General features: G+C 39.0%; 1 protein-coding gene across 1 annotated transcript; it reads left to right on the top strand.

Annotated features, from left to right (window-relative positions):
* The first annotated feature begins 6,583 nt into the window (after positions 1-6,583).
* Positions 6,584-22,853, top strand: LOC143858880 (Vps51/Vps67 family (components of vesicular transport) protein). The gene is made up of 6 exons (XM_077369569.1): positions 6,584-8,924; positions 10,562-10,756; positions 16,245-16,549; positions 16,782-16,961; positions 19,193-19,373; positions 22,143-22,853. The coding sequence occupies exons 1-6, from the start codon at positions 6,759-6,761 to the stop codon at positions 22,311-22,313; spliced, it is 3,198 nt and encodes a 1,065-aa protein (XP_077225684.1). The 5' UTR covers positions 6,584-6,758; the 3' UTR covers positions 22,314-22,853.
* Positions 22,854-23,087: the final 234 nt, after the last annotated feature.

The following is a 23,087-nucleotide window of genomic DNA, read 5'->3' as shown; positions in this document are numbered from 1 at the left end:
GAGATCTTTTGTATTGGCGGAGGGAACGCACATATCTTCTTGGTCGGGGCAAAGTTTTCTTTCTTAAGCGTGTCCCCCCCCCCCCCCCCCCCCCCCCCCCCGGAGAGATGGGAACATGAGGATGTTGCGATCGGATCTTTTCTATGGAGAGTTGTATGGAACCCCAGGTAGCTGCTAATATGATGTACCTTGATTCCTCTAAAAAAGACTTGGACCACGAGGCAACTTTTTACTCTGGAGCTGATATCATCACACAAGTGTGTGACCTCTCTGACTAGTTTGGTTTCCATCGTGGGGAGATGTCTCACACAGGCATTTCATTTGTATTATTTTTTCGTTTGGTGAGAGTCGGACAGTCTGTCAACCCTGAAAGTTCTTTGCATTATGCGCGCATCAACCATCTGCAAGTGGCAAGCCATTCACATTCTGCGCATGTCAGCGTGTCGTTCACATCCTGTGTGTCGAAACCCCGACATTTAACGTCACACTGTACCTAAAAAGTCTTCTCCATCTGTGCAAAGGCCGAGGAGCCCAAGCAAGAAGTATCATTCCCGTCTTCTTCTCAGTCATCTGAAATCCAATCCCAAGCACCTTTTAGACCGAACAGGGTGATTCTTCATCTTGAGTTGATTTTGCTTTTGTTAAGACTTTTACCTCCGATGATTATAAACTAGCAGAAGATCGACTCTAAACTAAGCAAAAGAACGACATCAGAAAAGCTGCCTCCAGCCAAGATGGAAAGGTTTCATTAGAAAAGAATGGGTTGCATCTGTGTGAGCTTAAATGCATGAAAACGTTCGCAAGCTATGTCGTGAAAACAAAGGATGAACACTGCAAATCTAGAGTACATGAAAGATAACTCAACATATCACTAAATAATACCTACTCGAAAGAGTAGATCCGACTTCGCTACGCTCAAGAGACGCTTTGCTTCGCTCAATTTCTACTTCATGAAATAATTGTGTTCGATAAAAAATTTTAAAATAATCTTCATAGGATGATCCTAACCCTCAAATCTATAGGTTTGTACAGCGAGCAACCCCATTATAGATCGGAGGGTTAGGATCATCCTATGGAGATGATTTACAAGGTGCGCATTGTGAAGGGGCAACTTTACTGAATATAAATATAGCGGCATACCGAATCAGGAAAAAAAACCTGAATTTGAGGGTCGCCCCCCTGCTCCGCCACTAGCTATGGGTGCTTTTGTCAAGTAAATTTTCGTAACTACACTGAAATGTACTGAAAAGTTTTGAGGATGAATTCACAGATCTTCCAGACGTAAAACTCGTACGGCTTTCAACCACGTATAGAACATGTTAGTAATAGAACCTTCTTCAAAAACGTCAGTAAGCTATAATCCGATTGAATTATGATCATGTTCAGAGATTCTAGGATGAGCAAAAAAAATTATTGCTACATCCAAACATAAAAGATAAGGAAAAATAAATATACCTGTTATTTGTTTTTCCTATATCACCTGTTCCATCCATAAACTTGTAAAATACATGTAGATATAAGAAGAAGAAAAAACCTTTTTTCTTTTTTAGCAATTATGTGAGAAAGAAGATGCAAACAAAAGCTTACCTAACACTCGGACCCTTGTTTCTAAGAGGAGGTGGTCTGCAATTCAGCCAATCGCCACAACTAAACATAAATCCTAGGCCGTTACCAGGTTTGTGACAACTTTTCAACCTTAGCTAGAGCATATGATGATGGTGAAAGCTTGCATTGGAAGAAGACATTGAAGGAAATGACTCAGAAACAGGACGTTAAAGAACACAAATCGGGACAGATTTAAGGATGAAGGCACAAAGAAAACGCCTCAAAGTGCGTTAGGGTTACTCAGCGAGAGCGAGGATGCGGTGAAAAGCCAAAAGCCTTTCGATGTATATGTAACAGATGGTTCGGGGGATTTACCCAGCTGTTCAATTACCTCTAATCAACGTATCAGAATATTTTTGTTTGAGGAGGATCATGTGAGGAGAAAATAACCAATGAGAAGGAGAGAGAAGAAAAAAGAACGAATTGGAGAAAAACACTTTTTCGTGGGCACGAGCATCACTTGGGCACAAGAAGAGCCGGTTTAATTTTTGGGAAATAATATTTTCCCTTGGACATAAATGTGAAAACATAGATTTTATACGGTGTAAGCACTTATAGTCCCTTATTTTTCAAAATGTAATGTACGGACCACACTATTGGATGATCCAAATTGTCCAAGTGATGGGCAAAAAGGTAAATAGGTTTTGCCCAAAAAATCATTTCTATAGGATGATCCTAGCCCCCCGATCTATGATGAATTGCATATTATGGAAACCTCTATAGATCGGAGGGCTAGGATCATCCTATGGAAATAATTTTTTGGGAAAAACCTACTTACCTTATGGCCCATCACATGTACGGTTTCGATCATCTATAATGTGGTCTGTACAGTACTTTTTGAAAAATAAGGGACTATAAGGGATTATAACGTGAAAACAAGATGCATGATAACAAGATAGAGTTATGCGTGGTCTAAAACTAAAACAATCCCGAAGGGATAGGGACCATCACATAAGGCATTTCGCGGAACAGCTGTTGAATGAGAGAGCAGCCACATAGGCTCTCTTTTTCTGTTTCTGCCTTATTCATTTAATCATCCAATGTTACTTCTCTCTCATGCAACAGCCGGTCCGCAAAATACCTTCTGCGATGGTCCCTAGCATCTCAATAACCATTTATCCAATTTTGTTTCCCTTGTGTTTAAAGAGCCAAGGAACAAGAAAATCATTTCTGACAGGAGATGAGCCAAACATGTTTTCTCTGGGTTTTTAATTTTACAATCTAATCTAATCTAACTACTATATATAAAGGCAAAATGATGGGTTAATGTGCTCCACCCTTTGCCGTTATTTCCGCTTGTGCCCCACCGCCATAATTCCAATTGTATCCCACATCTAAGGGCATTTGTGTCATTTGCCGTTATTTCCGCTTGTGTCCCACTTTTGATCCACACGTCAGCATTACTCATTTTCCATTAAGCCCTTTGCTGATATCTAACATCTGCCTCTATGAGAAATTATTTGAGGGTAAAATCGTAATCTACATACGAAAAGTACCGACACGGGTACCTGTCTATGACAATTAAGGCAAAAAACTACTAAGAAGAGGCAAAGACATATGACAATAACGAAAGAACTAATTTATATTACTCATGCAAGACACTTGCAAAATATTGATGGATTCCGGGCACCTAAAGAGGAACAACAATTATGGAAACCCCTATCGATTGGAGGGCTAGGATCAGCCTATATCGATTGGAGGGCTAGGATCAACCTATGGAAATGGTTATACGGGCACAACCGATTGATGTTGTGTTCCATCACATGGACGGTTTAGATCAACCTATAACCCTCTATAGATCGGAGGGTTCGGATCAACCTATGAAAATTATTTTTGGGGCACAACCTATGTAGGAAGTGGCCCATCCAAAAGAAATCTCTTTTCTTTTTATCTGGGATTTACACGCCAGCATTACTCTTTTACCATTAGCCCCTTTGTTGATATCTAACATCTATCTCTATGAGAAATTATTTTAGGGTAAAATCGTAATCTACATACGAAAAGTACCGACACAGGGTACGGGCCATTCCGTACATTTTAATAGAGTGAGGAGTGCGATCATCAAAATACGATGAGTAGTGCCATTATAAAATATGGTAGTGAGGATATTAGCAGTATATATAATTTCAAACCGTCATTGTTACTTGGATGTTCCCACGCAGGTCGGGTTCAACCCGAATTTGGGCTGGATCGGGTAAAGCTTTTTCACAAATCGGGCTGGGTTGGGTTGGGAAAAATCAACCCCAATTGGAAATCGGGTTGGGTCTGGTTGGACTGTCGAGCAACCCGGCCCGACCCGAAACCCGAATTTGGGTTCCATCTGAAGAAGTTCTGTATATTTGTGTTTTTCTTTTTCAACATTGAAATAGTCTCCACAATCCACAATGGACGGTTTGGATAATCCTATGGTGCGGGGCCATACCGTACTTGAATAAAGTGAGAAGTGTGATCATCAAAATATAGTAGTGCGGATAATATTTCCCTTTGTTAATTGTTAGTCCCTGTTTGGTTTGGATTTTAAGAACCGATTGTGAGTTAAAAACTGATTATTGGTGACTCACTATTGGTTCTCAAAATCCAAAACAACCTGGCTTGAGTTGAGGTGATCAACAATTGATACCATATCAAATCGGGTCAACCCGACCCGACCCAACCCGAATTGGGTCGGGCTGACACCCAAGTTGCACCCCTAACGATGATGAAAAACTATTTTTCCTTATTCACTATGTGCGGGTCAAATTACATAAATGTTGATATTACGAATGCATGACACCTGTAAAAATATTGACGAATTCTAGGCACCTTAAGAGGAACAACAATCATGAAAACCTCAATAGATTGGAGGGCTAGGATCAGCCTATGTAAATGATTTTACGGGCACAACCTATTGATGTTGTGTTCTATCACATGGATGTTTTAGATCAACCTATGATGTGGTTTGTACAATTTTAAATGAATAATTTAAATGGATAGCACGTGCAACGCATGTGCATTTTTACTAGTTAGGAAAAATAGAAAAAACATTTATTGGAACATAGCAAAATGCACCCTTAGCTTTTCTTCGCAGAACTATAAACAAAGTTTGATCTATCAAGGGATTAGGAACATCGCATGATGTTGTCTGTACAAAGGTGCACGCCTTACCGAGCCGAGCTCAAGCGAGCTTCTGAGCCGAACGCAAACTAACACCCCTAATATAACTCATATTAACTTTGTTGGAATATCCAAACCACTCATTTGTTGAGCTTCAATGTAAATAGGTCGTGCCCCGAGGGGGGGGAGCCCCCCCCTCAAGGCTTGCAAAAATCTCTTTTATGGTGTAGGGCTTTACATGCCTGCTTATCTAGTTTAGTGGCCATGGGTGTAGGGCTTTACATGCATCCTTATCTAGTTTAGTGGCCATGCCTCCCCTCCGCCCTCCCTCCCCCCCCCCCCCCCCCCCCAATGCAGGCAAGTGTAAATGAGTCCCCGACCAAGTGTAAATTCCTGGCTCCAACCCTGGTTGTGCCCCAAAAACCATCTTCATCAGATGATCCTAACCCTGCAATCTAAGATCCTGTGGCAGATTTCATATGCAATATTCATCCATACTATGTTCCAAGAGTCGTGTCGGCTGAAACTTGCTAGTTACTAAAGGTATCTTTAAAGAGTAAATCCATCATCTATTGATTAATTGAATTTGCCCTTGCTACTCTGAATTAATATTTACAAGCATTCAATATCTGATAGAACGCACAGCTGTTTACACAAGGCCATGAATGTGAATTGAAACTCCAACCCTTCAACCCCCTAGCATAGACAAAGCAACAATCAGAAACAAGAAACATCTTTCACTAATATCTTCTTCATATTTTACAAATGCCCACTAGATTTCAAGCATATGAAACCATGATGCTCTGTTTGGTTGCCGGGTATTTTTTGTTTCTGGGAGTTATGTGGGAGAGTAAGTTAAATTTTGGTCCCATCCCATGTTTGGTTACCTTTTAGCACTAGGTTTTTTTTAATCCCACTCTTGTAATGATTACTTGTGAGGTTAATTTTTTAATCCCACTTTTGTAATGATTACCTTTTCATCCCATCCCAAGATAACCCCAGGAACAAAAATAAACTCTAGGAACAAAAAATAAGCTTGAGAAGAATTTTTTTCTACCCAACAGTTCAAGCAACCAAACAAAGGGTTTTTTTTTTCCCACCATATCTCCCAGGGTATTTTTTTCTCCGACATAACCAAATATGGGATTTTTATTTTACCAGGATACTTCTAGGAGTTTTTTTTTTCCCACCTATCTCCCAGGGTATTTTTTTCTCCCACATAACTCCCAGGAACAAAAAAAAACCCGGCAACCATACAAAGCATGAGGGATTTGAAACAATGAGGTGCTTGTGACTCTACTATGATTGACCACAGCACATGAACATCCTCATATGGGTAGGATTACCCTCTTCATAGAGAATATAAATCCCTCTACCTGAAACCAAAACCAAAAAAAAAGAAAAAAAAAAGAACATTGAGGCCAGAGATCCAGAGCTTGAGAACTTGAGAGCTTATAAAGAATATAAATGGGGCAGAAGAAGCATAAAGAAAAGTAGAATAGGGATTTGCTATGGACCATCACAGAAGGCATTTCATGGATGAGCTGTTGCACCTCTAATTCATTTCCTAGGTCCCACTATGCCTCTGAAAATCTCACCCATCATAAATTCTACACCTCTAATTTGTTGGGATTTATCATTCAGCTTTATTTTAACCATCCATTACAAATCAGAAGGCTCTAGGATCATCCAATGAGGGAATACTTACAAATGAACGGCTTAGATCATGAAATAGGTGGGTGGGTCCCTTTACTACTAAATGCACGCTCTAAAGCTTCTACAAGAAGACAAAAGAAAGGCGTACCACTCTCACAAAAGTCAAAAATCAATTTGAAATTGACCAAATCATCGGTCAGTTCCACCATCGTCTCTATTTTTGTTAACTGGATCCCGTCTTAGAAGTGTTTTGAAGGAAGATGGTAGCTCGTTTTTTCTAGTGCATTTACAAATCTGATCTCTCTGCCTCTCTGCAATTCCCCCTCAATGCTAATGCTAGAGAATTAGGGCAAAACCCTCATTTCGATTTTGGACAAATTTGATATCTGCACTCAAAATCAGCCATGAGAAAACCTCAACGGCAGGGGGAAGACTCCTCCGTCGGAATTCGTGACGCGGAATCCCTCTTCCGCACGAAGCCGATCTCCGAGATCCGGCACATCGAGGGCTCGACGAAGAGGGAGATCGAAGTGAAAAAGGAAGAACTCCGGCAACTCGTCGGAAAAAGCTACCGAGATCTAATCGATTCAGCAGACTCAATCGTCCTCATGAAATCATCCTGCGAATCAATCTCTTCTAACATTTCTCAGATCGATAGTGGCATTAAATCCCTCTCAGACACATCCGAAACTCCAAAATTCAGCCCTAATCCTTCTAGGGTTAGGGTTTATGGCATTGCCAGTCGCGTCAAGTACCTCGTAGATACGCCTGAGAATATCTGGGGATGCTTAGATGAATCCATGTTCTTGGAGGCTTCTGGAAGGTATCTCCGTGCCAAAGTCGTTCATGGAATTGTGCTGAGAATTAATGCGGATCGGGAATTTTTGTCGAATTTTCCGTTGCTCCAGCACCAGTGGCAGATTGTTGAGAGTTTTAGGGCACAGATTTCGCAGCGGAGTCGTGAGAGGTTGATGGATCTAGGGCTTGGTGTTGCGGCGTACTCTGACGCCCTCTCGGCGGTTGCCACTGTTGATGAGCTAGATCCGAAGCAGGTGCTCGGACTTTTCTTGGATTCGAGGCGGTCGTGGATCTCGCAGAAGCTAGGTACGTGTTCGGATCTTGATTCTGGTTCTGTTTCGATAGTCTTCTGCGATGTAGTTAGGATAATTCAGGTTACTCTAGGACAGGTAGGGGAGCTCTTTCTGCAGGTTTTGAATGATATGCCTTTGTTTTATAAGACGGTGTTGGGATCGCCTCCTGGGACACAATTTTTTGGGGGGATTCCAAATCCTGATGAGGAGGTCAGGTTGTGGAAATTGCATAGGGAGAAATTGGAGTCTACTATGGTAATGTTGGAACAGGAATTCGTGGCCCGGACTTGTTCCTCCTGGTTAAAGAATTGCGGTGAAGAGATTGTTAGTAAGGTGAATGGGAGGTACTTGATAGATGTTATGGGAAGTGGAGAGGAACTTGCATTGGGCGAGAAGCTAATCCGGGATACATTAGATGGCCGGGAAGCGTTGGAGGGGAGTATGGATTGGTTAAGGAGTGTCTTTGGCTCGGAGATTGAGTCGCCTTGGAACCACATTCGTGAGCTTGTTTTGAAAGACAATAAAGATCTCTGGGATGGGATATTTGAAGATGCGTTCGTACATAGAATGAAAGAGATCATCCATTCTGGGTTCGAGGACTTGAGCTATGCTGTTAATGTTAGGGAGTCTGTTCGAGCAATTGTTGCAAGTCCGGGAGATTCTAATGACTTCCAGTCATACTTGAAGAAGCCTTCAACGGGTGGTGGGGTGTGGTTTTCAGAGCCTACAAATAGAAAGGCTGGTCTGGTTTCTAGTTTTAAAGCAATGGCGGATGAGAATGATTTCCACAATTGTCTTAATGCTTATTTTGGACCTGAAGTTGGCCTGATTAGAGATGCAGTGGACAGTAGATGCATGAGTATTCTGGAAGATCTTCTATGTTTCTTAGAATCCCAAAAGTCCACTTCAAGGTTGAAGGAGCTAGTGTCGTATCTTCAAGATAATTGTTACAAAAGTATATCGACCATATTGAAGGGACTCGAGGATGAGCTTGGACACCTATCCACTGCCCTAGGCAATAGCAAAATGGAAAGGGACTCTCTGCCTCCAGCTATAATTGTTGAGAGATCTCTTTTCATTGGACGACTCTTATTTGCATTGCGAAACCACTCTAGCAATATTCCACTAATACTTGGTTCTCCAAGGATGTGGGTGAATACCCAAAAGGGAACTGCAGTGTTTGGTAAGCTACCATCCATGTCGAGGCATTCAAAGCTGTTGTTTGATTCCCCTATGGTTGATAGCCCTAGGATGCAAATGCTAGAAAGCCCTAGAAGGCAAACTTCATCGGCTACTGCCGCTTTGTTTGGAGTGAATGACAGTGCCAACCCAAAGCTCGATGAACTTAACGTGACTTTGCGTGATCTTTGCATTAAGGCTCATAGCTTGTGGATAACATGGGTATCTGATGAGCTATCAGTAATTCTGGCCAAGGATATTGAAAACGATGACACATTATCGGCGACAACTCCATTAAGGGTAATTATCGGTTTGATTTATATCCTTGCTTTTCTATGTATTTATATGCTTTCTACCAATGTAAGTTCTCCCGGATTCTCTAGTTTAATTTTTTTCTTTCAGATTTTCCTCCTTATGTCCGTCCATTGTGTTATTTCCAACGTTACACCGTTATAGATGTGGTGAGTATAATGGGCCTTTTGTTCTACCCATTTACACATCTGTCTATTTTCAAATTAATGATGAGAAGAGCCTAGTTCCTTAGGGATTCAATGTTAAAATATATATTATTTTATAAAAACCATAAATTTTCATTCGTTTAGTGACACAATATACATGAGTACCCAATAACTACTAGATTTCTAAGCTACCCCTGTTGCTTTACTATCCTAACATCCTTGTCATTAGAGTCCTCAAGTTGCTATATGGATATCTATGTTGCATGGCTTCCTTAAAAGAAGTGTAACCAAAAGGTTTGACAAACACTTCTGATGGCTGATCCTTCTAGCTGTTGAATGGGGTTATGGATTTCCTTATTCTTTGTTGAAGTGACAATCCACTTTCACATTCTGATATGCTTGGTCCTCTCATGCAATATCGAATTTGAGGAAGTGTGTGTAGCCCCTTGAGTATCATAGACCATGTTAATCAAGGTAGATAGATGTCCGTCCCAAATTTTACTCGACAGTCTCTTCAAACAGGCTACGTCATATGTTATACTTGTTATTGGCTTGCAGAAAAATTTCCCACACTCTACATGACTTTGCAACTTTTAAATACTACCCCAAGTTAGTTTAGGACAAGTGACCTAGTCTAGTGCAAAGTGACCAATGGAAGAACTTGACCCCCACAAGGAAGCACACAAGAAAGAACTTGGAAAGAATGCCTGGAATACAGAAGTGAGAGAGCTTTGGGGTTGCCTCCAAATGAGGTGCTCTGCTACTCAACACTAATGGTCTGGATTGTACACATGCCAATCAACTAATGGTCCAAGACCACTAGTATTCTTATAAAGGATATAAGAATAGGGTGTAAAATGCCATTAAAAAAAAGAATAGAGTATAAAATGTCCTATGTATATCTACACAAGCCTACACAAGTCCAGGCCCATATCCGCCTTCTGCCCAATTCCAGGCTTCTTTAGATTGTTCTAACAAACTTTACTTCGCCACGCTTATCCGAAGGCTTTTTTTTTTGGTATTGAACGAAGCTTTACTTATGAAGGGAATAAAGTTAGAACATCTCTCAGTTTGTGACACAACTCTATTGTGTTAGATGTGGCGACAATAAAGAATATATTCTTACTTTTCAATTCACCAAATGATCCTCGAAGAATGTAAAATATTCTCAGCCTTAGGAGAACAAACTCAATAAAAAACTGAATATGTTTGTGTCGAGAGATGGCCATGATGAGCAAAATGTATCCTTTTGCTAGTGATGCCTTTGGATATCTAAAGACTTTATGTTCGTTCAATATCCTTTTAATTTCTTTTTAAGGTTGTTACCTATGCTGAGAATGCTTGTTTTCCTGTCAGTAAGGAATTATGGATGAATCATTTTAACCAGTGTTTTCCTGCTGTTTTTACATTTATCTGTCTTCTGCTCTGTAGATGCATTTCCTTGTAAAAACATCGTAGTTACATTGTAATTTTGTGCAGGGTTGGGAAGAAATCGTGATAAAACAAGAGCAGTCTAATGAGGGCGCTTTGGAGATGAAAATTGCACTCCCTTCCATGCCTTCTCTGTACATTATCTCTTTTCTGTTCCAAGCATGCCAAGAAATTCATAGAATCGGTGGTCATGTCCTTGACAAATTTATACTTCAGAACTTTGCTTTTAGACTCCTGGAAAAGGTTCAGCCTGCCTAGTCATGTGATTTTATTTCATCCTTCCCTATAGTTTCAGTAATATGGTTATCCCTCGTTTAGTCTTTATGATCAGTTTGCTGAACTTTTTTAGCTTAATTAGATTTTACTTTTTCTGCACTGATTCTTGTACATGTTATTATTATTCTTTTTAAAGTTTTGATTGATCACATATAGTGGTGCACTAGTGTCGGAAGAAGTCCCAAGAAACCACAGGGCATATGTAAGAAGGAAGAAGAGGAATTCCAGAAGGCTGCTGATATTTGCACTCCATATTTTGATAACGAGCCAAAATCACTGTCTTTTTGTTTTAATTGGCTGCTGAGAGCTTTTGGGGGATTGTGACATTGTGAGCTACGCCCATTATCAACATGACACTGCCAATATCAGTAGCCTTCCAGAATTTTGGGTCTAAATGGGGCATAACTGCTGATGTCAGCAGGAGGGTCTCACATGGTTGGAAGGGACTGAAATGCTCCAGAACTTGCCATTTGGGCCGTTAAAAATATGAGTAATTTTCCAGATTTTTTTGGAATAGTTTAAATATGTTTTGAAGAGTCCCAATTGAGGATCAATTCTATGACCTGCAAACACAGAATTTGGGAGAACTCAGGATTAAATCAAACACTTAAAGCTATTTGTCCAGTATTTTGGTTGGAAACGGATTCTCAAACATCAAGATCAAATAGGATTAAAAAAATTGAAGATTTAAGCAGTTGTAGCTGGTTTAAGAGACTAATTTCTGAGTTTCATTTATTAGCTTTAGTTTTTATTTCATTTTCAAAAAACTTTAGTTTTTAGTTGAAAGATTGTATTAGGACGCTTGTTAGGTGTAGTTTCCCTGTTTAGTTAGAACCATGGTTTTAAATTTCAACCGAAATCCGAAATTTCGGATTTCGGTGGAGACCGACACCGAAATGGACCAAAACCGAAACGGTCATTTATTTCGGCCGAAATTTCGGTTTTCCGAAATTTGACCCAAAAAAACTGTTTTTTTATATATTAATTTAATATTTTACCGAAATTTCGACCGAAATTTAATATTAAATAAAATATTTGTTTCGGGTTATGTACCAGATTTCAACCGAAATTTCGAAATTCCATGGTCCGAAACCAGTACCGAAACCGAAATTTTAAACCTTGGTTAGAATTATAGGAGCTTTTCTATACATAAGGAGGGGGTAGCCATCCCACATGGATTTCTTTGAATTTGTAATTTCTGTACCTTGGATTTTCACTTTGGCCTTTTCTTTTCAAGTTGTTGAGATTTCTTTTGCTATAATTGAACTCTTCTTCTTTTTTGGTGCTGCTTTTGAGATACTGGAGATCAGTTTCTTCATTGAATTGTAGAATTTTGTAGTTGTTGCTGGGTGTTGTATTTTTCTGCAAGTTTGTGACTGAGTTTAGTTTACAGCCCTTGCATTAGTTTGGTATCAGAACAAATTGATCTTGTAGGAGATCGTGGACTTGATAGCACCTGAGAAAACTCCAGGGTATCCAAGTCTAAGTGCTCGTTCTGGATATTCCAGTCTTAAAGCAATAACCATATTTCTCAATGACTAATTGCCAGAGATGGTTTTGCCTCACACAAGGTGACTGCCTTCTGTGGACTGCTTGTTTGGATAAGATCTTAATGGGTCATCATCTTCTCAATTGTCAGGATTATTATCAATCATTTTGCATGTATCTCGCTCCGGGTGAGACAATGGGCCATTTGTTTTTTCATTGCAGCTTTATGCGTGAGATGTGGATCTTCATCTTTTGGATTTTTGGGGGAGTTGGTTTCTTCCTTGTCACACAGCTGAGCTTTTCCCCTCTCGGATCTTACTCTAGAGATCTACGCCCTGGAGTTGTTCCTCTTTACCTTGCTGTGACTTGTTTTGAAGGAAATGAGCACGAGGGTTTTAAAAGTGCATCTAAAGGGCTTCACTCGATTCAGCAACAAATCTTTTGTGCTGTGGTTCATTGGGCAGCGACTCTTCTTATCTTTAGAGGAGTTTTTGAGACCTCTATTCTTCTATCCTGTGAGGAGATTATGCTGAACAGGATTAGAGTGGAGCACCCCGCTTCTAGTTGGTCCCCCTCCACACTGATGCAGAGGCAGATAACGGCAACAGAAGCTTTGATACCAAATAATGTAGAGTAGACGCAGCAGATTGAAGCACTGATACCAAATGACATAGGATAGGCATAGCAGAAGCTCTGTTTGTACGGATGCGGAAAGCTAAAGGGAAATTGGAAGGAAAATGAAGGGAAAATGAAGTAAAAGGGAGGAAAAGGAATGTGAAATGATTGAAAAGGGAATGTGAAACAGTTGGAAAAGGGCTTAAAAGGTAAAAAAAAGGGCACGGAGCTAATAGAAATCTTTCTTGAAGGGAAGGTGGTTGTACCGGGAATGAGGAGGGAAATATAATGAGAGAATTAATTAATGTTTTGGTTAAAGGTAAGTTGAAATTTCTTGGTTTCAAAAGTGGTTGAAGAATTGGCTGAAGAATGAAGAAGAAGGTGGTTAATTGGTTTGATGTGTAGGTTTGGTAGGTTAAAGAGAATAAGAAGGTTAAAGCAAAGAATCGGTTAGGAAAGAGGGGAATTATTAGCTGGTTAAAGAAAGATCAAGAATGAGTTTTAAGTAGATTGTGATTATCAAGAAATGTGGTTAAGGAGGGTGTTAGTCTTGGAGATCAAGAAGGGATTTGGTCGACTAAATGATATGAAAATAAGAGGGATTTTTCTCCTAATTATATGAAGAGGAGGGGGTTTCGTTTGGCTGAAAAAACAAGGAAAAGGTGGCGGTTTTGGCTGAGTTTTGAATGAAATCAAAGCATAGAGAAGGGTGTTTGTTGCAAACCTTGAGGGGAGGATGCTGGGGAGATTCTTGGGGCTAAATCTTGAATCTTCCGAGGAACTTCTGCGGTTACAACAAGCTATGTCACAAATATCTCCGATATTTTCAAAATATAGCAATTTTATCATGATATTTTCAAAATATAACGATTTCATCGCGATGTTTTGATAAAAGAACAAAATCCTGAGACAATCCCGAAATTAAAAAAATATAGATATTTTCATTTACCGCGATAATATCATGTTAATATCATAATATTTTTACGATATTTTATATTTTTTCTTCATTTACATATTTTTATAGATTTGTAAATAATTTTATCTTATATTTTTTCAAGATATAAACCCGAAAAAATAAAAATAAAATAACATATCCTGAGATTTTCCTTGCTGAGACAATATTTGTGGCATAGACAACAAGCAAGCAACAGGTGGCCCCTATAATCAGCAAAGGGGCAAGCAGCAGATCGCTTGCTATGATCGGCAACTCGGGACTGAGAATAGTTTGTGAAGATCTTCGACTAAACTAAAATTTTCATTAATTAAAAGCTTATAGAACTTGTTTCAAACTTACAATGGAGTCTATTTATAGACTTTGCATGGACGATTTCTACTAGAACTAGGTATCCTAAAACAAAGGAAAAAACATTTAAAACAATCCTATTTCCTCTTCTACTAAAGCAGGGCCTCTTTTGATTGGCCCTAAATAACTAAGACTCCAAAAATCTTTCTTAAAATTTGTTCAAATTTAAGGAAAACTTAAAATCCTAACGAAACTCAAACAATAACTAATCTTGGCCGATAGGAAAATTACAAAATACAAAAATAAATTAAATTTGAACCCTTGAAGAAACAAGGGCTGTTGATTCAATTGACGCTTTGATCTTCGATGGATCTAAGACGGCCTGTGTACGGAAGACATTGCTCTGTCATAGTATGAACTTGATCGGCGATCTGGATCGCCTAATTGTTGATCCGAAGGTCAATCAGGGTTCTACGCGATCTGGAGGGATACATCGACATCACAGACCCCCCCCCCCCCCCCCCCCCCCCCCCCCCCCACACACACACACACACACACACTCACAGCAAAAAATAAAACGCGCCACAACACATGCACACGCACACGTGAAGCTTAAGGTAATCCGGGTCCAATGGACTTCAGTGGCCTCCTTTGCAGAACAAAGAATGATATCAGATGGGCCTATAGCTTGCCGATTGATGAGACAAATTCTAATGAGGCAGAGGTTCAGGCTCTGCTCAAGGATCAGGCTCATTGATCAATCTCAGTTAGATTCACTCATTGTTGATGCAACACCCTCAATGTTATCCAATGAGTTAGAGTTGGTGTCAGATATCCTTAGAGATTTGATGATGCTATCGAGGAGATTTTGTACATGGTCTAAAGCTCATTTTATGGGTTTTCAGCATGTTTCGTGATTTCCCAATAGTGAGACAGATCATCTTGCTTGTCTGGGAGTGGAGATTGTTTGTGGAGATGTTTGATCATCCTTCCCTGGATGGTCTTTCACCATTAAAAAAAATAAAAAATTTCTAGGAATTATTCCAGTTTTCTATGTTTGCAATTATTAAACAAAAGTATATAAAATTACAACATCAATTTGTAGATATGTAATTTCATTCATAATTACGCAATACGCATATAGTTAATAGTGTATACTGGACCAATCTCTCCTGCGCATTTGGAGGAGTGACTGGAATGAGCCTTCTTCCGCCGTACTGCATCCCAGGGAAGTAGCATACATGCATGCTATTACAATAATACTCAAACTATACAAGTTGCTAGGCGAATAACCTGAATTAGAATGTCAGTGAGAATGGTGTCTCCATATGCTCATGCATATGCCTGTGCCTCCATGTATGGCTTCATTTCGACTAACACTGGCTACACAACGGCAAGATCAGGCTAAGAATGTCATAAAATTCCAAATTTGGATGTTCCTAGTCACTTGGTTGATTAGGATGTGCTTTTGTTGCCAGCAGATTGAGATTTTTTTCTCATATGATTTAGTTGTTTCAGGAGTTACTGCAGAAGAACATAGTTTCTCAATCAAATGGCATGTATGGCTTCATTTCGACTAACTCTGGCTACACGGTGGCAAGATCAGGCTTAGAATGTCATAAAATTCCAAATTTGGATGTTCCTAGTCACTTGGTTGACTAGGACGTCCTTTTTTTGCCAGGAGATTGAGATTTTTTTCTCATATGATTTAGTTGTTTCAGGAGTTACTGCAGAAGAACATAGTTTCTCAATCAATTTAGCATGCCATTTGATTCATAACCAAGCTATTTTTCTTGATTGCCATGGGAACTGTTTCAGGGAGTTTAATTTAGTGCATTGGTTGTTTGAATCCCGTGCCCTGCATTTGTTAGTCATCTATTAGCCATGCTTTTTTCATCCTCAACCAAAGCATTTTGAATACCTACTGCTGGTTTAGCCGTATTTGTTTAGTTTGTAAGTTGATATTGAGTAATTATTATTCAATATTGACGCATGGTTAACTAAGAGTAAATGGATAGATACAGTTTACTATATCTTTTGATGGCTTGAGAGCACATCATATTGATAGCGATCTCATGCATCTGTCTTGACTTTCATGTTATCTTGTAGGTGGTTGGTATTTATGGGGACTTTATTTCGACTTTGGACGCTCATGCACCGCCAGTGTCCGAGAAGGGAGTCCTGCAAGTTTTGTTAGACGTAAGATTTACTGTTGACATTCTATCTGGGGGAAAAGAGTCGTCCTTCAGTCATACCGATTTGAATGGGAAAGAAGAGCCATCAAAAAGTTCATTATTAAAGAATCCTTTTAGACGGAAACAGGTTCAAACCCAGCCTGTCCCTGCTAGAAGAGAACACGTTATGGGATTGATACATAGTCTTTCACAGAGGCTGGATCCTATTGACTGGGCTACGTGAGCTTCTTTCCAACAAATACTTAATACATTATGAAATTCTGGAAATAGTTTCTTTGTGCCATTTTCTTTCACAACGAGGAAGAAATATTCTGTGCTGTTCCTGAATATTTATTTCCAGAAGTCATATATGCAAACTTGCTCAACAACTTTATAATTTTTGTTGTCTTCTATTCCTTTTTTCAGTTGTTTCAGCTTTCAATGAATTGAAGCAGTTTTTTGAAATTAACAGATATGAGCCGTACCTCTGGGATAACGCGAAGCAGTCGTACCAGCGTCATGCTGTCCTGTTTGGTTTCTTGGTACAACTTAATCGTATGTACACTGATACTGTTAAAAAAGTGCCTACAAATACCGTGTCAAATATATTGAGATGTTCTACCGTTCCCCGGTTCAACTACCTTCCAATCAGGTTAGTGTTCCTGACTTCCTGCTGGTATTTCTTTGAACTTAATTGTCTGTTCTGTCTTAAAATAATATTGAATGTTTTAATACCTTGACTGGTATAAAAACTCTGTCAATTCAGAACTTGTCTGAGTTGGGTCAATTCTTCTTGAATCAAGTGGTCAAGCGCAAAAAAAGATTGTTTCCTATAAGACTAACAAAGTTCAAAATGCCAGCATCAGTTGGTCTCTCGGCTAGTGGCTGAATTGATACTTATCGGGCATATCGGCTGTTACATATTGTATATTAGCTAATATGCATATATTTTTATTTGTTGCATTATTTTTTATTTTTTAAAAATGATAGCCAATTTTATTGAGAAAGAAGACCGAGGGGGTCAAGATACAAAACAGATAACAAGGAACATAAAAAAGATCAAGAGAAAAAAAGAGGGCTAAGGGGGGAGAGAATCGAAAAGAGGAAGCTCATCCATGGAAACTCCCTCCCTAGCAAGACGGTTGGCCACTTGGTTAAACGTCGAACTTATGAAATGACCAAGAGGATCTATCCATCCAATCACTCATCTCATTGAATAGGTGGTCAAAACTCCATGGTGGTTTTTGAGATTTCTTGAGCCACCTTATGACATTCAAAGGGTCTCCTTCGACAAGAACTTTATGCACCTGGTCTCTTTCTTGAGCCACCTTTTTGAGATTTTTTTTTGCACTGCTATAAAAGAAATAAACCAATACGTCGGATTTCCACCATTTATTCTTGTTTTCTTTTGTTTTTACTATCATTTGGCATATTTTGTTTAGAAAATATCAATGTGTTCATGATTTTGATGTATAATAATGTTTCTTTTGTGCCTGTTAAAGTATAAAAGATAAATAACGCTTTTCTCCAATAGCTTAAGCTTTTGGAGAAGTTGGTAAGTTAACATGGTATCAGAGCCAAAGGTCTCGAGCTCAAACCTCCCTGATAGAAAAATCCACATGCGATGGTCGGCCCAAAGTGGGACCACATGTGCCACGTGTTTGCCAAGTGGGCCACACGTGCGGGGGAGTGTTAAAGTATAAAAGATCAATAACGCCTTTCTCCAACAGCTTAAGCTTTTGGAGAAGTTGGTAAGTTAACAGTGCCATTCCAAATAAAAAATGTTTCTATTGTGTTAGCAAGCAATTTAGGCCTGTTCTGTTTACTTGTCTGCAATTCTCTCTATACTAATAAAACTAAAAGTTTAGAGACAATTGAAAATTTACCAATCCCACACCGTTGTGTTTGTGGTAAGGGTTCATGAACCTTGTCTAAGGTCTCGTGTTCAATTCCAAGGGGGATTGGGACCAAACACCCCCAGAGACAAATGAAAATTTAAAGGAACAAAAAAAATGATAGACAAGGATAAAATACATTTGTTATAGAGAAAGTAAATGCTGAAAACAAATGAGCAAAGAACAAAGACATTAAAGAGAAGAAAAGGTATGGATCTATGGATAATCTACAGTAACAATGCATACGTTTTGTTACTGCATAAGTTTAACCATTCAGAAAAAAATGGTGCATAGGTCTAGGTCTGAAAAATGAATAAATGCCTAAGTAAAAAAATTAATGTATATACGTTGGTGAAGCCTAAAGATATGTAGATCTTGCCCCGTGAAAATTAAAATCAATATATATCAAATGAAATGCCAAATAAAATGTAACTATAAAAAATGGAAAAGGTAAATAAGAATTCAAAGGGTGACGATAAATTCGCACCACTTTTAATGTGGTTTGACATAAAAAAGCATTCAAGTCTGCCACAATTCACGTTATAAGGGGTGCAGATTATCCTACAGGGGGTGCGGATTTATCATCTCCCCATTTATACCCCAATAGATGCATGAATTCATGGGTTTAGCTTGAAAAAATTGTAGAAGCATCAAACGATGAAGAAAAATACAAAACATATATCAAAGATGAAAAAATAGAAAAATGAAAAATGAGTACATTAATGAATAACCCTCAAATATGTAAATTTGTTGAAGCATGCTTGTTTTTTATGATCGCATTGGACACTTGAACCCTAATTACTGACTCTTTCAGGTTCAGCTAGGTCAAATATAACCCCAAAGGCCAATCACCGTGTCAAATTAATGAAATTTAGCACCATTAAAAAAAAATGAAATTCAGATGGTTCTGATGTTAAATAAAAATAGGTAGATATTTAGAGAATTTATCTCTGTACTTAGATTTCTTTTGCTTTTTTTTTGGTTGTAGCGCACCTCAATTATCTTCTAGAGGGAGACCTAAATCATCTCTTTCGACATCCTCCAATGATATATCTTCTAGAAGCTCCTGGAAAGCTTACTCAAATGGTGAACTTTCTCCAAAGCTTGGGTTTGATGATAATTCAAGTTTTGTGGCTGCAACACCACTATTCAAGTCCTTCATGACTCAGGTACCCATCTAATATGCTTACTTTTTTCAAATTCGTCATATTGGTTTTATGCAAAGTTCGAATATCAATTGAATGCATTGTAAACTAGCCAATTATGTTGCATTCAAATTTGTGGGTCATTGCTAATTATGAAAAATTGATTGCCATTTTAGAAAATGCTAAAAAAAGAAAGAAAAGAATGCTTAAAAACTGTGAAAATCCAGTGAAAAATTTAGGCTGGCAATTAGATAAAGTAAATGGATAACTGTTAGATGGGTTGTGTAGCCAAGTAGACTTGATTTCTATATGAGTCGGGTTGATTTGGCCGTCTCAGAAGAGTGTGAGGCTGGGCCTGTGGCTTTAAAACAGACCCAAGTAGATATGTGTAAGTAATATACGGGCCCGATATTTCCAACCACTTCTTTTGGGCACTTCCACCTCTTCCATTGGCTCATACAAGTACAAACCAATGGAAAAGATTCTAAATAAAGAGTCGTGTGGAAGTAGCAATACCAACCCCTCCTTCTCCCTCTCTCTCTCCGCACATACATGTGCACATAAAATCTAATGTGTGTGTATGCATATGGGAAATGATATTTCCAACCCTTTTTGTTTGTCTTTTCTTGATAATGACTATTTTCGGAGAAGGTAGACAAAAGGAGGTGGAAATGCAGTTATTCTTAGGAGAAGACAAATAAAGGGGGTGGAAATATCACTTCCCCATCTACATCGAGCGAATGTTAGAGATGTATTTTTCACCCACGTGGTATGGAAATATGTGACTCATTAGCTTACTAAATATGTTGATGTGATTAAGGATATGTACGATGGAGTAGTAACTAGTGACAGAACCACGGATGGCACGTCTAGTGAGTTTCCAATTATAATAGGACTGCACCAAGGATCAGCTCTAAGCCCTTATCTTTTTACGATAGTTATGGATGAGCTTACGGAGGGTAACTAGGATGAGGTACCGTGGTGTATGTTATTTGTAGATGACATAGTATTTCTTTTTTGAAAATTAAATTTTAAGCAACAAAGATGACATAGTATTAATCGACGAAACCAAAGCAGGAGTGAATGCTAAATTAGAGTTATGGAGAATTACTTTAGAATGTAAAGGTTTTAGACTCAGTAGGACTAAGACAGAATATATGGAATGCAACTTTAGTAATGTAAGGAGGCGGGACGAGGATGTAGTAAATATGACTGGACAGGAGGTACCTAAGAGGGATATCTTTCGCTGTCTTGGTTCAATTCTACATAAGGAAGGAGAGATTGAAGAGGATGTTAACCATAGAATAAGAGCAGGTTGGTTGAAGGGGAAGCTTGCCTCAGGAGTTTTGTGCGACTGTAAAATCCCTACGAAGTTGAAGGGAAAGTTTTATAAGACAGCTGTGAGGCCAGCCATGCTGTACAGCTCAGAATGTTGGGCCACCAAGAAGCAGCATGTGCATAAGATGAGTGTAGCGGAGATGCGAATGCTTAGATGGATGTGCAGCCACACAAGGCTAGATAGAATGAAAAATGAAGACATTCGTAAAACGGTGAGGGTGGCTCCAATTGAGGAGAAGATGAGAGAGCACCGCTTAAGATGGTTTGGACATATCCAACGTACGTCTTTGGATGCTCCGGTGAGAAGAGGCGACTCATGCAAAATTGATAGAGTAAAAAGAGGTAGGGGCAAACCGAAAACAACTTGGGTAGAAACATTGAGGAATGACTTGATAGCTAAGAAACATAGCAGAGAACATGACATTGGATAGGATAGAATGGAAGAAAATGATCCATGTAGAACCACCCAACTAGAACCAGGATTAGAGCCGGGTAGATTCCTTTAACCTTCTTCATGATTTTTTTTTAAAGGATTCATTTTGCCGACCCCAACTAGTTTGGGACAAAGGCTTTGTTGAGTTGAGTTGAGTTGAGTTGAGTGGTATGGATATTATATATATGGAAATGATATGAGGATGGAGAGGAAGTCAGGTGCGGGAAGGCCATTGTGCATGTTGTGTGTTTGGTCAGACTGCAGACTATGCACCTGATCTGCCCTTCCAATTGGTCCAATCGGTAGGACCTATCTAACACGACGTGACAGTACTCTCCTCTTTTGTCATAGGGCCCCATCAATTGCAGAAATAGGCCATCAATTGCAGAAATAGGTAGGGTAGGCGAGAAACCCCATGATGGTCTGAAGATAAGCAAACTGGGACTATTACAATAATAGTCCTTATCGAATATTCATGCATTTACATTGTTGATGGAGAATGCATGTATATCAGAAATATACATGATTGTAGAATGTTCATCTACGACGTTTTTAAAACTTAAACCATTGTGGGTGCTTTTTTGCTTATATAGTCATTCTTTAGTGTGTATTTGTGCTTATTCTAGCACACTCTGAAATTTCATCTTACCTGTCCATCATTTATACATGTTACCATACGTTATTCATGATTTTACAGGATTCTCACCGAATTTTCCATCCAAAACCTAGATGTTTGTTCTGGGACATCTTGTCCCCTGTGGTTGTACTGCTTTTCACTATTAATAAATGTCAACTTTCAAAAAAAAAAAAACCTAGATGTTTATCTTTCCATCATGCCCAAAACACATACCGAAACCGAATCCCGAAACCTTGTCAAAAACCATCCATGAGCTTGGTTTTTAGATTGTGCTTTAGCTATCATTTTGTAGGCTGTATATGGGCACAATTTGCCAAAAATCTTACATCTTTCCCTTTTGGAAGTTGGAACTAACGTACTCCATAACCATAACCATTGACAACAGGTTGGGAGCAAATTTGGAGAGAGCACATTGAGACTGGGTTCCATGCTTTCAGATGGTCAAGTTGGCAAGCTTAAGGATAATGCCATGCTCACATTTGGTGACATGTTACCTGTCAATGCAGCGGGCCTTCTATCGTCCTTCACTACTGGAGCTGGCAGGTCAGAGTCTTGATTGCTTACCCCACCACTGCGCTGTTCCTCTCGAAAAGAAAAGATATCGGTGGTTCGTGAAAAATATACCTATTTGTATCTGTACTTGAATGTGATGGTGGAATTGCAACTGTTTGAAAACGACGACTACATTCCGAGCAAAGTGCAGCAGGGATGACAACGATGTAATAAGGATTCTTCTCTTTTGTTACTCTATAAATTAAAGAATCCCAAGAACAAGAAATCAGAAAGATCACATTGATGCCATTATTAGGCATTAGTGAAGCTGAAGAAAGAAGTGAATGGTGCAATGTATAATGAAGCTCAACGAAGAACAGTTACAGGGTGTGGAATGAGTATGTGGGTACCTGCCGGCGTGTGTAATTCTTTTTCTTTTCATATATATCATAAAAAAAGAGTAGAAACTTAGGTTGTAATCAAATTTCATTTGGTTCAACATTGTCATATTGATTGTAGAATGTTCTTGTATATTGAGGCCATATTCTTGTTCGATCTGACCTCACTTTGAAGGAATCATTGTTCTATGATTGGTTCTTCTGTATCCTCATTGATTTGGTCTAAGCGTGTTATTCTTTTTTCTTTTTTTTTTTGGGTAGGTAAGCTGGGATTGAACCTCCGACCTCTTGGTTGAAGAAGAAAGCCTTTTACCAATGAGCTAGAGGCTCAACCCTAGTGTTTCTTAATCGTTAGTCTTTTAAAGTTGGACTTCCTGCTTTTTTTATTCTGTAGTGTAAGCTGGTATCGAACCTCCGACCTCCATGCTTAAGAAGAAAGC

Source organism: Tasmannia lanceolata, unplaced genomic scaffold (assembly GCF_043159265.1).
Source record: "Tasmannia lanceolata isolate RefF3 unplaced genomic scaffold, GAP_Taslan_0.1 ptg000029l, whole genome shotgun sequence".
Taxonomy (NCBI): domain Eukaryota; kingdom Viridiplantae; phylum Streptophyta; class Magnoliopsida; order Canellales; family Winteraceae; genus Tasmannia; species Tasmannia lanceolata.
Note: the sequence above shows the minus strand (reverse complement) of the source record. Positions and strands in the feature narration are given on the sequence as shown.